At 37.6% G+C, this 15,013-nt stretch overlaps 1 protein-coding gene across 2 annotated transcripts in view; it reads left to right on the forward strand.

The window, feature by feature from the left end:
* The window catches only part of MPP7 (MAGUK p55 scaffold protein 7), a 293,058-nt gene that overhangs the window by 180,281 nt on the left and 97,764 nt on the right, over positions 1-15,013 (forward strand). For both annotated transcript variants that reach the window (XM_055334544.1, XM_055334545.1), the window contains exons 4-6: positions 1,638-1,715; positions 4,384-4,464; positions 14,213-14,344. In XM_055334544.1, the coding sequence (XP_055190519.1) occupies positions 1,638-1,715; positions 4,384-4,464; positions 14,213-14,344 (291 nt within the window). The remainder of the gene's footprint in view (positions 1-1,637; positions 1,716-4,383; positions 4,465-14,212; positions 14,345-15,013) is intronic.

The raw sequence follows: 15,013 nt of genomic DNA on the forward strand, positions 1-15,013 counted from the left end.
TGCTCTTTTTATAGCTTGCATTCTTAAAAAATTTTGTTTATTACCCTACTGTTTAATGAGTGAAGGTTCCAAGATATTAAGTAAAAATGTGGCCCTGATCATTCTGGTAATAATATCCTAAGTATCAAAATTCCTGCCCTGATACTCTGCACTGTGGGCCAGGTTGCCAAAAAGGCAATGGAATCCCCCCTTAGCAATAGCATCTGGCTAATCAATGTAAAATCTATCTTCCAGAGTTTTTACAAGAGGGTTTGGTTAGCTTTGAGTCTAATTAAAGAGTAGATGACTTGTTACCTATGAATATATTACTTGATACCTATTAAAAACTGGAAATTATGAGGTGCAACTATTTTATATATATAGTGGGGGGGGGTAGTTTCTTCAACTGTAAAGAAGAGGAGGCTCAAGTAAGTTTTCAAGTATAACATTTTAAAGGCACCTGTGTAAGAGCTGAAATAGATAAAACTTAAAAGCCAACAGTTTTGCATTTGTCAAAGCATCTTTCATTTCTTAATGATAATACTAGATTTTTTTAAGATTTTATTTATTTATTCATGAGAGACACTGAGGGGGGGGGGCAGAGACACAGGCAGAGGAAGAAGCAGGCTCCATGCAGGGAGCCTGATGTGGGACTCGATCCCAGGTCTCCAGTATCACACCCTGGGCCGAAGGCGAGCACTAAACCGCTAAGCCACCCAGGGATTCCCATAATACTAGAATTTTTTAAAAAGAATTTATTTATTTATTTATTCACAGAGACCCAGAGAGAGAGAGAGAGAGAGAGAGAGAGAATGAGGCAGAGACACAGGCAGAGGGAGAAGCAGGCTCCATGCAGGGAGCCGGATGTGGGACTCCATGCCGGGTCTCCAGGATCACGCCCTGGGCCACAGGCGGTGCTAAACTGCTGTGCCACCAGGGCTGCCCAATACTAGATTTTTAAAGGAACTCTGTGTGTCTTCTAGCACACTAAAATAAATTCTTGCCTTTGTTTTTCTTGGGTAATGTCGGGAATGAAAGGACCCAATTATTCTTTGATAGTGTAATTTTCCTTGTTTTACAGGACAGAAAGTTATCCAAGCTCAATACATCTAAGAAATGTCTTCAACTAAGAGCAATCCCTTTGTTTCTTAGAAGTTTGAATTTGGGGGAAATGTTGAGAATCTGGGAGGAAAAAAGACTAAGCAAAGGGAAGGAACAGCATGCTTGGGAAGGCACACACCACACCAGCTCTCTTGCTTCTAGTGGTTGTCATGTACCAACCCAAGTGGCTGCTGCCTCATCACTTGGCTTTAATCATAATTTATGTTTTTAGCAGAGATATGAACTACAACTGCTACTGAAGCAAAATGTTTTAGAAGTTACAGATTTTTGAAAACTATCATAATTATTCAAGGGAAAAAGAAAGGTTTAGCTTTTATGTGGGCTCTGTTTGATAACGATTTTTGCCCCCATTTGACATCACATTGAAACACTGGACCATAGAATTAGGTCCACATATTTGTCATCTATAGATTTATAGAAACGTTTAATTTTTGTTTGAGGTTTAGTGCATCCATTTCTATTTGCATGCTGAAAACCCTTCAACTATCTCACCGTTAGCTAGCAGGTGAACTTGTATACTCTTGTTTTTCTTCTAGATTCATGAAAAGCTCCACTACTATGAGAAGCAGAACCCCGTGCCCATTCTCCACGGCGCAGCAGTCTTGGCTGATGATGTAAGTGTGCCTTTTGGAGCTCCCTGCCATCCAGCTCCCTTGGGCCCGGCCCTGAGCAGAGCTCTTCCTGGCACAGACACAAGTGTGAGATCCTAGGAGTGAAAACCAGAAGAACCTGCAGATGTTTCCAAAAGTCCTGTCACCAAGGACCTTATGCGGATACTGTGCTGATTTGCATTCACTCTCCCGCTCAAAAAAATTGTGCGTGGAGATGCCCTCTGTTCTACCTGGGTAGCTATGGTAGAAGAAATTTGCGGCTAGAACTCTCTGGGCAGAGAGAAACTGTCAGCTACTAGTGTTCTGAGAAAGTCACAGGCAGGAGGAATGCTTTGGAGAAATAAAGACAAATGAGATAGGTCTGTTGCTGACAGTGCTAAAAAATGACAGATACGCTAGTGTCGGAATGAGACCTGATGAAATACATAAAAAGACAGGATTGTTTTTAAAATGGATTATAAAGCATCATAATGATTTATGGATATTAGTCCTTTCCAAATTACCTTCATAACCAAAAAATAAATTTTAGAAGCAGTTGGCATTGATGGAGTAGTTAATTTCCTGTAGCTGTAATTTTATTTTCAATCTGAAGGAGGGAATTACCTTGCTGTTTCTTGCCATTCACTTACAAACTCGGATGAATTGAAAGCACACCTGGATAAACTATAAAGGACACTAAGCCAGATGAGAAATAGGTCTCATGTGAAGGCTGGTTTTCGTGATCTCCTAGAGCTTATCTGTTGCTTTTTAAATTTTTTCCTTGGTTGTGATTAAAAAAAAAGCCATAGTTCACTTTAAATATCGGGCCATATAATTTTAAAAAAACTAAAAAACAACCGATCATCTTCAGAAGTTGATTTTCTTATATATGTTTTCTATTTTAATTTAGATAATAAGGCATATGTAATAAATCTCTAAGTGATTTGCTATTTGTTTAGTCTCTCAAACTCCTTTCCAGTTCTATCCACAGAGATTACAAATTATAGAGATATTTCAGTTTATGTGTTTATGAGGAAGCTTACTCCTCTGCATTATAGAACCAAAATTTTTAAAGTGAAGGTGAGTAAAGTTACAGATAGAATTCTAGTAAGCTGCAGTTGCCACTTGAGAAAGTCTCAAGAAATCACTTTAAAAACTTTAACTATTGAAGTTTGGAGAAATATTTATTAACTATCCAGTGTGATTGAGGCCCAATCATACTTTTTTTTTAAAAGAAGAGTTTATTTATTCATGAGAGACACACAGAGAGAGAGAGAGAGAGAGAGAGAGAGAGAGAGAGAGAGAGGCAGGCAGAGACACAGGAAGAGAGAGAAACAGGCTCCATGGAGGAAGCCTGCTGTGGGACTCAATCCCAGGACTCCAGGATCATGCCCTGGGCTGAAGCAGGCACCAAACCACTGAGCCACTCAGGGCTCCTCTGAGGCCCAATCATATTATGATTGTTTTTTAAAAAAATTAGAGGCTGTTATTATAATATGGTAAAATATAGCATTTTCTAATTCATCAGAACAATATATTTAAATTTTTAAAAGTATTGTTATAAAGTGACTAAAGAATGCAAAGAGCCTTCTGTGACTTTTTGTAGGTTAACAATTATCACAATTGCTTTACCTTGAAAAACAAAAATTTTACGTTCAAAAAGTTAAGTCACTTTTTGAAATGTAACCAACGAATATATCAATTTATGACATTTTATTTTAGTGTATAATTTACTTTATGCCCTTCTTTTAGAGGAAAGTCCTTGTCTAGAGATAAGAACAATTGTTTTTAGTTTGGTAGAAACAATAAGACCAGAGAAATTTCAAGCAGTGTTTTAAGATGGGTTTTTTTAAGGAAAATATATTGTACATATTTTGAATTCTCTTCTACATATTTCACAGTATAATTTCTCTTTCTGTTTGGTCTTGCCTTTTCTTCTTAGGAAATTATATCCTTACTATAGCCTAAAATGGAAGAGTCTTGATAGGAAAATCTCTTGAAGAACATGAAGCAGGTTCAAAGTTCCAACTATTCTTTAGCTAGAACCAGCAAATGGGAATGCTTTATCATGATAGTAGAATACGGTCAGCATGTTTGTTCCCAGAGTACTTGTCAACCTATTTTAAGTCATTTTGTGATTAACCTGGTTTATATTGAATGGATTTCTTATTCTGTAGGTAAACATAAACGTTTCAGATCATTTGCTCTATTAAAGACATTCTAGTTCTTTTTCCTCCAGCTCTAAACAGCAAGCTATTGTGGGTTTTTGGGAAACCTGTGGATTTCACCACCTCATTCAGAACCTTTCTTTTTTTTTTTTTCCATTTTCTTTCTTTCTCTCTTTTTAAAAAATAGTGTCAAAACCGGATCCAATCCTTTTGACAAGTGGTCCTTTGTTTGCATGCAAAAGACCATTCCTTAAGATGAAGTGCTGGGATTTACCCTCATTGCAATAAATCAGAAGGTGATCTGGCTGATATGATTTTTGGAGTTCTACTCAGCCACGATCCTGGCTTGGGATCTGGCCTACCAAGGGCCTGAAAAGAGGAGCCGTCATTGATGGTCTGTTTTCTTTCATACCGACCTCTCCTTAATCACTGGAAAGTGGCAAGATAGATTCTCGGTTGTCACATATGGAGCAACACAGCGCCCTTACTAAATGTTCTCTGTGTCAATGTGATCTCCCTTACAGCTGGCTGAAGAGCTTCAGAACAAGCCATTAAACAGTGAGATCAGAGAGCTGTTGAAACTCCTGTCAAAACCCAATGTGAAGGTGAGGACGTGTAATAAATATCTTCCAGAAGGGCCACTTTCTGAGGCTTCAGATGAATTTTATTTCGAGCGTCAATTTTCAAGTGAATGTATTTTCAAATCGTGCACAGTATTTTAATAACCCAAATCCCATTAAGGAAGAAAGTTGAGCTTTTGATAATAATGTGACTACAAAATACTTTAATTGGGTAGCTCAGGATTTCAGGTAGTGAATATAATGTCACTTCAAGGTCAGTTTCCTTTAAATGAAGGTAAGAGTACAGAATACAGAATCTATCAGTGATTTTGTTTAGGTCATTTTACATGGCTAGTGAATGGTATTCCAATATATTGGACAGCTGTACCTATTTTTGTATAGGATCATTTCAGTTTTTCACTTTGCCCTCCCCTGTTATCTGCCCCATCTCCTCTCCCTCCACTAATTCATATTTTAATAAATACTACCCTTTACAGAGCAGAGCAGTTTTCCAGTATAGAATATTAGTATCAGTAGGCAGATTTCAAGTCTCCTTGCCATTTTTTTTTGAAGACTAGTTGATATAACAATATTGTATTAGTTTCAGGTGTACAACATAGTGACCTCTGATATGTATACACATTACAAAATGATCACCGCAATTAGTCCAGGTACTGTATGTCACCCTACAAAGTTGTTACACTATCATTGACTATATTCCCTCTGTGGTATATGACATTTCTGCCTTTTACTTATTTTGTAACTGGAAGATTGTATCTCTTAATCTCCTTCACCTATTTCACTCCTTCCCTGCCATTTTTCTTCCAGGTATGTATCACTTACCTTTCCCCCAAAGGTGCTTGGACAACAGAAGTCATTTCAAAATGTTCCTGTTAATTCTGAGGTCACTAATGCACTAAATCCTATCATCTGTACGTTTTGGACTTGCTACAGCTGCCATTACACTTGAAAGATTGTTCCATGAGTCAAAATTACATATGGATTATGTAATTGAAACGATAAGTTATTTTTCCTTTTTAAAGATTTATTTGAGAGAGTATGAGTCAGGAGGAGGGGCAGAGGGAGAGGGAGAATCTCAAGCAGACTCCTGCTGAGTGTGGAGTTTGATGCTGGGCTCCATCTCATGACCCTGAGATCATGACCTGCGCTGATACCAAGAGTTGGATGCTTGACTTACTGAGTCACCCAAGTGCCCCAAAATGATCAATTATCTTATGATCATTTCTATTAAGCATATGTAGGCTGTCAAATGAATATTTCTGCCTAGATGCAAAAACTTGATTTCTACCTTCCTTGAAAAATTTCCTTTGGAACTCTAAGTAGTCTTCAATTGCTAGTGAAAAGAGAAAGATAGTATTAAATAAAAGATGAAGTGAAAACATGCCCTAACTTTAACTCCTAATCCTTAGAATTAAAATAAGTGCTGTTAAGAATAAGTGTACTATCATTAGTAGTATAGAGTAATTGATTTGCACTGGTACAAAGGAGATTGGTTGAATTTTAGTTCTAAAGAATAAAGATCAGATTAAAGCAGAATAGTTGCTTGAAATTAAAGTATGTAGAAAGGTTAAGAGCTCAGAGTAAGAGATTCATAGGTAGAGAAAGTTCTGAAAATGTCTTCATTTGTTCTGAGTGCACATGAGAAGTGAATATTAACCAGAGATGGGTGAGGTTAGCTGGGAGAAGCTTGTTAAACTCCTTTTTGAGAGTACGATCTTGTTTTGAGTATTAGAAATTGAAAACGAGTGTTTCGGACAAAACAACATGATTTGGTATTCTATTCAAGAGTGTTTGGAATAGAACAGCCAATAAATAAGAGGTTATACTGGATGGAAACTGGTATTTTTTGCTCAAGAGGGAAGTATGATTTTAGATTGTACTCACCATTGGATACAACCTTATAAACTATGAACATATTTTAGATGAATGCTTTTAAAATGTTTTATGTTTGTATAGCCATGTGATAGAATGTGTGAGAAGTCAGCATGAAAGATGTATTTTCAGTAAGTGATGTGTAGGAAGTGGGTAAGATTGTAGACACATGATGTTTCAGTTGGCAGTGGCAATTTCTAGTTAGCTAGCCTTGGGGGGATATCTTTCTTCCCTTTATAACCAAATATTTAACATTGCTTTCCTTGAAATAATTAACACCATCAATTTGAATTTCACTTAAAAAAAAAGATTTTATTTATTTATTCATTAGGGACACAGGGAGAGAGAGAGGCAGAGACACAGGCAGAGGGAGAAGCAGGCTCCATGCAGGTAGCCAGATGTGGGACCGGATCCCCAGTCTCCAGGATCACGCCCTGGGCCGAAGGTGGCGCTAAACTGCTGAGCCACCTGGGCTACCTGAATTTCACTTTTTTTTAGGTAATTGAGAAGTCATTTAGTAAAGTAAAATATTTTCTTTTTTTTTTTTTAAAGCAGAACAAGGTACAATAGACTATAACAGGTATACATGAATTGTAAATTGAGCAATTTAAATATGAAAAACGTAACTCCAGGGTGTTAATTTGAATATTGTTTTTAATTTGCAGTGCATAAGGGAAATAATTATTTACTTGTTAAAGTGGATCTTTCATTTAAAATTGTTCACAGTAGTGAAAAGAAACCTGAGGTCTACCTCAAAAGTAATGATTTTTATAAACACACATAGTTGTATACAACTAAATGCACAGCCCCTAGGAGGAGGTCAATACATCTATTCCACAGATCTACCAACTCCTTTTTGAAAAAATTTAGAACTTTCTCTGGTTATTTGTAAATGTTCCTGGAGTCAGATCCTCATTCATTCATTCTCAAATGTCCAATGCCTACTCTGTGCCAGACCCTACAGATACAACTTGCAGAAGATACGTGAAGGTTAAGGAAGCTAACAGGAGAAATACTGAGTAAAAGAACACATAGAAATACTGTGGAGGGGTGCGTAGGTGGCTCAGCCAGTCCAGCGTCTGACTCTTGGTTTCAGCTCAGGTCATGCAGGCTCCTTGGGATTCTCTCTTTCCCTCTCCTCTGCCCTTCCTGTAGTTTACTCTCTCTCTCTCTCTCTCTCTCTTTGTCTGTCTGTCTGTCTGTCTCTCAAATGAATAGAGAAAACCTTAAAACACTGTGGTCATCAGAGGAGGATCTAGTTCCCAGATCTAACTTTGGGAAGGAAGGAGTGTGGGGAGGGTTGGAGAAAATGTTCCAGAGGAAGTGGCAAGTAAGTTGAGCCCTGGAGGTTGAATTTGAGGTAACCAAAAGGAGGAAGAGGAAAGATGAGTTGGGATAGGATGTGAAAATAGATTTCTTAAAAAAGATTTATTTAAGAAAGAGAGAGACTAGGGGGCTGTGGAGGAGGGGCAGGAGGGAGAAGTTCTCAAGCAGAATCCCACTGAGCAGTGAGCCCTACTCAGGGCTAGATCTAATGACCTTGAGATCAAAACCTAAGCCAAAATCAAGAGTCAGATGTTTAATCAACTGAGCCACCCAGGTGCCCATTAAAACAGATGTTTTAAATAAGGTGAATAGTATACGAAGTCCCATAAAGAAAATAACTTGTCAAGTTTGAGGATGTAAATGAGTTCAGTGTGGTTGAACAGTAGCTTGAGGAGAGGAAGGGGCAGAGTTCAGAGCTAGACAGGGACTCCTTTGATTGAGTACAGGGGCTATATACGTCCTGGTTTGCCCAGGAACAGTCTGGTTTGTGCCTGAAGTCCCAGCATGATTATTAATAGCCTCCTTTCCATTTCAGTTGTTTCCTTTTTTTAGATGATAAATTATATGGCCGCTCTTATTGTGAGCATATTACAAAGTTTGGATTTCATCCTAAGAGCAGTGGAAAGCCACTGAAAGGATTTAAATAGGCAAGTGACACCGTTGTTCTAGTACACGGATTCTTGGAGTGGAGGAGTGGTGGTAGGGCAGGAGGAGTGGGATGCTGAATGGAGGAAGGCCAGCTGGAACCAGTGGAGGTAATTCAGGTGAAACATGATTATGGCCTCCATGAAGGATGTGAGGGATGGATGGAAGTATGGATGGGTAGAACTGGATGCAGCTTCAATACATGGTATTGGCCCAAGTGGTTAATTATTGGGAGAAAATAATATATATAATATTGCATATTGTATGTAGTACACAGTGAATTCCAAGTAAAAGGTTTGAGTATAAAAATTGAAGCATAATAATGAGATAGAGAAGAAACATTCCCAACTTAAGGAACAGATGGACAGATAGACACACAGGAAAAGTAAAAAAAAAAAAAAAGGGTGAATGTGGTTAGAAGGAATAATTAAACAGTTTACATTTGTCTTTCATAAGGTTGTGACAATTAGTCTGACTTTCATTTTACTTTTTACAAAGGGACTTGATAAAAAGTTTTAAAAGTAGGAAAATATTTTGATAATGCATAATTGTATTTTTAATTCAAACCATGGAGAAAGTAGAAGTTCCTTTCTTCATTGTTATGTTTTGTGAAGATGAGCACCATTTCATATGTTTAATCACTTTCTGTTCTGTGAAACATGTGTCCATATACTTTTTAGGGATAATTACTGTTCATTTGCTGCATTACTTTTCCTTTTTGCATACAGAAATATTACCTACACATTTTTCTTTTTTTTTTTTATTTATGATAGTCACACACACACACACACAGAGAGAGGCCTTTTTTTTTTAAGATTTATTTATTTATTTATTTGGTGGGAGGGACAGACAGAAGGATATGGGGAGAGAGAATCTCACGCAGACTCCCTGCTAAGCATGGAACCCGACTCAGGTCTCAATCCCACAACTCTGAGATTATGACCTGAGCTGAAATCAAGATTCAGACACTTAACCAACTTAGTCACCCAGGCACCCCTACATTTTTTCCATTATAATTAGAATGCAATACTTCGTGTTTTGTGGACTTTTAACATTTTGGTGTTTTGTGGACTTCTCTTTGAAGCAACATAACTAATCTCTTTGAGGTGGGCATCTCTGCCTTTTTTTTTTTTTTTTTTGCTATTTAAATAGCACTATAATGGACATCTCTTGTATATTTCAGAATTTTATTGGTCAGTAAATTGTGAGTTAAAATACTATACATCTAAAATTTTGATAGTGATTGCCAACTTGTCCTTTGCAATAATCTAGACATCTTCTCAGTGTACAGTGCCCACAGATGTGCATGAGAAGGTCCTTTCCAAACCCTATGCCCTTGCAAGCCCTGTTTAATATTCTAAGTTTTGCTAATTGAACACTACTGGAATATATGTCAACATTCCCCCTGTACAGTTTGTCACTCTTTTTTGTTTTTTAAATATTTCTTTATTTATTCATGAGAGACACAGAAAGAGAGAGGCAGAGGCATAGGCAGAGGGAGAAACAGGCTCCATGCAGGAGCCCGATGTGGGACTCGATCCCAGGATTCCAGAATCATGCCCTGAGCTGAAGGCAGATTCTCAACTGCTGAGCCACCTAGGCATCCACAGTTTGTCACTCTTGATTCCCAACAGTTAGGAAATGATTTGAAATTTTGTAACAGTTGTGTCACCTGAGGGCTATCAAAGAGTTAAAGATTACACCCAGTCTTAAAATCTCTAAGTTGAGGGGCACCTGGGTGGCTCAGTCGTTAAGCATTCAGCTCTTGGTTTCAGCTCAGGTCATGATCTCTGGGTTGTGAGATTGAGCCCTGGGATCCCTGGGTGGCGCAGCGGTTTGGCGCCTGCCTTTGGCCCAGGGCGCGATCCTGGAGACTTGGGATCGAATCCCACGTCGGGCTCCTGGTGCATGGAGCCTGCTTCTCCCTCTGCCTGTGTCTCTGCCTCTCTCTCTCTCTATCTCTGTGTGACTATCATAAATAAATAAGAAATTAAAAAAAAATTAAAAAAAAAAAGAGATTGAGCCCTGCTTCTGGCTCTGGGCTCAGTAGGGAGTCTGCTTGAGATTCTCTCTGCCCCTCCCTCCATGCTCACTTCCCATTCACTCTCAAATAAGTAAATAAATATTTTTAAAGATATCTGTTAATTGGTCAGTTGCCATATACAATCAATAATAATTACTTTTATTATTCAATAATGTTTATAAAATCCAGTCTTACTGTCCAAATCTTAAAGTCCAAGAAAAGTAATGAAGCATCAAAGAGACAACAGATGCTGAGAAAAAGGAAGTGGGGCTGTAACAGAAGGCCTCAGTGGATGTGATAAGGTATGGGAGCTTCCTGCAGTGACTGAATGGAGAAGAGCCATAGTGTTGATAGCCTTTGAGGGCACTGATGAAAAGATGTGGATCTTTACAGACACTTTGTTTCTAGGGGAAGCAAAGAGAGACATTAAAAATAGTGACCACTCCGTGGCATCATGTGGCTACAGTAAAGGCAAATTAACCTATAGGAGTCATCATTCAGTGGCTTGTTTCTGACAAAACAACAAAATGACATCATCTCTAGAATATGGTATTATAATTCAGGAAGTCAGGGAAAATTTGATAGGTTTTAAAAAGGCAATAAAATAAAAGGATTTGTTGCAATTTTTCAGCTTTCCAAAACATGCGCTTACCAGAAGTTGCTCATCGCCTGAACATGTAGAATGGATGAGACTTCATTAAAGCATGCAAAAGGGAAAAGTGAAGCTTCCTTCTGGAGGAATAAATCAGTGTTACTCATTCTTTTGAGTTAGACACTTAACTCTGTGGACCTGACAGAAACTTAGAACATAGAATTGACCCCAGGGGGTCCAAAGCAGGGAAAGCCTGTGTGCCTGAGGAGTTACAAGGCCTAGTGTTCAATTTCCTGCGTAGTTTTCTGAGCAACCGTTAAACCCATCAGTTGTGATTAGTGGGGTTATGGCATATGGAAATACAATTTCTTATTTAGGTGTTGCCTTTTTTACAAAAAGACAATGTATATACTGAAGAATAGTGTCACCACAGTTAAAGCAGGCAAATAGAATACAAAGTTACTTTTAGGTGTCCAAAATGAAAATGTTGCTAAGCAAAAATATTTGTAAAGCAAAACTATAAAGAATTAGGAACTTGATATCTATAAATCTTAAAAGGTGTTTTGGAAAGCAGACATGGAGGTGAATACAAAGCTAACGAGGGAAAATGCATAGCTGGTGTTAATATTGTCTATCAACTATAATAATCATTTTATTTTAAAAGATGTTTATTAGCCATCTCTGTTAGTCATAGCTATATGCAAGATAGTTTTCATAGATACCCAGATAGGGGACATTTCTGATGTTTTTCATTCAACTCTTTATAGATCCATATTCCCATCCACTCTCATTCCTATCTTCCTGTCTGAAAGACTTCATATACATATTTTGTAATGCAAGTGTTCTGGTGATGAATTCCTTCAGCTTTTGTATGTCTTTTAAAAAGTCTTCAGTATGCTCACATTACTTAAAGATATTTTTGCTGGGTATAGAACTTTAGGTTGCTGGTTTTCTTTGAGTATTTAAAAGATGTTGCTATTACCTTGTAGCTCACATTGTTTCTGATTATGTTGTCATCTTTATCTTTTTTCCTTTGGCCAATTTTAACTTTCCCACTGGTTTTAAGAAATTTGGTGGTTTCTTTTTATTTTATTTTACTTTTTTTTTTGTGCTTGGATATTTTGAACTTCTTGGACCTAGGGGCTTCCCCCCCCCCCAAATCAAATTTGGAATATTTTTTGCCATATTTCTTCAAATAATTTTTAGCACCTCTCCTTTCTTTGGAGATGCCAATTAGGTGTATATAAGTTGTCTCATAGCTCAATAATGTTCCATTCATAATTTTTTACTCTACTTTATCTTTGTGTTTCTTGTTAGTTTATAAGTTGCTTTAATGATGTGTTAATCTCAGTGCACTTTAAAAAAATTTCCTACATTGTATCTTTTATCTCTAGAAGTTTTATTTGAATCTTTCTTATATATTGCCCGTCTGATTCTCATTTTTTCCTCTAGCTTTTTAAACATTTAGGATACAATTATATAATAGTTATTATTTCCTTGTCTACAGTCTATCTGTAATTTCAGGATTTGGTTCTATATAATTCTGTCATCTGTGTAATTTTCAGGGTTTAGTTCTGTGGTGTTATGGTCTTCTTCATGAGCAGTATTTTCTTAAGTCTTCCTTTGTCTAGTAACTCCTATCAGTAATTGATTCTCAGTCATCATGAGTTTTACTTTGTTTGATGCTGGATATTTTTTTATTTTTATAGGTAATATTCTTTAGGGTTTTTTTCCCTATTACAATTAAATTACTTGGAAACATGTTGATCCTTCAGAGGCTTGCTTTTAAGCTTTGTTAGCTGAGATCTTAGCAGTGTTTTTTTTTTTTCCATTTTTTTTAAATGTATTTATTTATGATAGTCACAGAGAGAGAGAGAGGCAGAGACAGAGGCAGAGGGAGAAGCAGGCTCCATGCACCGGGAGCCCGACGTGGGATTCGATCCTGGATCTCCAGGATCGCGCCCTGGGCCAAAGGCAGGCGCGAAACCGCTGCGCCACCCAGGGATCCCATCTTAGCAGTGTTTAATCTTGGACTAAGTGTTTCCCAGTATAAAGACAATATCCCTCTGTTAAATGTCCTCAATGCCCTGTGAATGCCAAGCCTTTCCCCTCTGACTGATGGAACCAGGAGCCACTCCTGCCCTATGTGATCTTTGGGGATTATTCCCTGTAATGCAGAGTTTCTGAAACTTGGGACTATTGATATTTTGGAGCTGGAAAATGTTTGAAGGGATGGGGAGGGCAGGGAACTGCCCTGTATGCTGTCAGATGTTTAGGAGCATCCTTGGCTTCTACACACTAGATGGCAGTAGCATCCTCCACACTGTGACTACCCAAACTCTCCAGACATTGCCAAGTGGCTATTGGGCAGCAAAATTGTTCTCAGCTAATAACCACTGCTCTAATCCTTTTTGGTAGTTTTTTTTTAATATGCATATGCCTTGGGTAAGGACTCAAGGGGCAGCCTGAGATAACTCAAAGGTGAAAACTGGGACAACCACTTGGAAAAATTGTCTTATATACAGAAATGTTAAATATACTTACAACCCACGTTGGGGAGTGTAAGGTGGGGGAGAGATCGGTTTCAAAGATGATTTCTAGGCTTCTGGCTAAACTAATTTACGGACTGTGGTGGTAGTGATTAGGCAACATGGTAGTTAAAAGTCTAAAATGCACTCTCCTAAAATAGTTGTGACATGTCAAGGTTTGAGTGTTTTTTTGGTCATTGGTCTATAATGACAATCTCACAGTGTTTGTGGAGTTTTACCACCATGACATTCATGACTAGAAAAAAACTTTTAATCTTTTATATACATGTTAGCTTATTACACAAAAAATGAAATTGTGAGAATATCAAGGAAAAAATGAAAGTCATATTGCTCAGCATTTCGTTTTGTGTGTGTGTGTGTGTGTGTTCTGCTAACAGTAGGGAGGGAAAAATACAGTTCTCTTAGACTTCTACTGGCTCATCGAACAATGTACCTATAGCTTCACTTTCTCCCTCCTAGAAAAAGTAATAACCGCCCCCACCCCATCCCTAGTTGCCACCCTTATAGGATAAACCAGAGAATATGCAGGTGAGAAGACTTTTATGCTGATTTTTGTCCTACATTAGTGGCTTTGGGGATGGGGTGGTGTGGCAGGGAAGTAGAGCTGCCTTGTGCTCTTTTTTATACTTCTGTTTCTAAGCTCCTCATTTTCAAGTAGTTGCCTTGCTATGTCAAAATTGTAACACCAATTTGATTTTCTTTATAGTTAGATATGCTTGGAATTTTACATTTGATTAATTTTTTTCCAAATTTTGATTTTGAAAGGCTTTGCTTTCTGTACATGATACTGTGGCTCAGAAGAATTATGATCCTGTATTACCTCCAATGCCAGATGATATTGATGATGAGGAAGACTCAGTTAAAATCATTCGTCTGGTCAAAAATAGAGAACCACTGGTGAGTTTGGGTCTACGTTTTGTGCTTAGGTATGAGTAGATATCATGATAAAGCCATATCTGATGGGAACATACCATTTATTCCTCTTTGAAACATACTTTTCCTGTGTTGTCAAACTTTATTTTTTAAATTTTTATTTGTGTGTGTGTGTGTTGTCAAACTTTAAATAGAGCATTCATGTCTAAGAAAGATTATTTAGAAAAAAAAAAGCCAAATAAAATGACAGACATTCTCTTGGTTATAAATAGCAACAATTTATACAATGTGATGTTGACATTTATAAAAGACAGCATAGCATGTGCCAGTCACAGCTGATTTAAGATCAAATGGTGCAACTAAAAATAATTGCCTATGGCTTGTCTAGGAAGCTGATTTATTTTAAAGTAATGAGGAGAGATTAATCAAATGTCTGCTATTTCAAAATGTATATGTACCCATTTATTTTAGCACCAGAATTTATACAATGTCAGATTATGTTGAAGGGTTTATGGTGGGCAGAATGATGTCCCCTGCAGTGCTCAGTGACATCAAGTCCCAATCTTCAGAACCTGTGAAATATTACTTTCAATAGCAAAGCGATTTGTGATTCAGTAAAAATCTTGAGTTGGGAAGATTATCTGAGTTATCTGGTCAGCCTAGTGTCATCGCAAGGGTTTTTACTGAAGTGGA

This window comes from Nyctereutes procyonoides, unplaced genomic scaffold (genome assembly GCF_905146905.1).
Source record: "Nyctereutes procyonoides isolate TBG_1078 unplaced genomic scaffold, NYPRO_anot_genome, whole genome shotgun sequence".
Taxonomy (NCBI): Eukaryota; Metazoa; Chordata; class Mammalia; order Carnivora; family Canidae; genus Nyctereutes; species Nyctereutes procyonoides.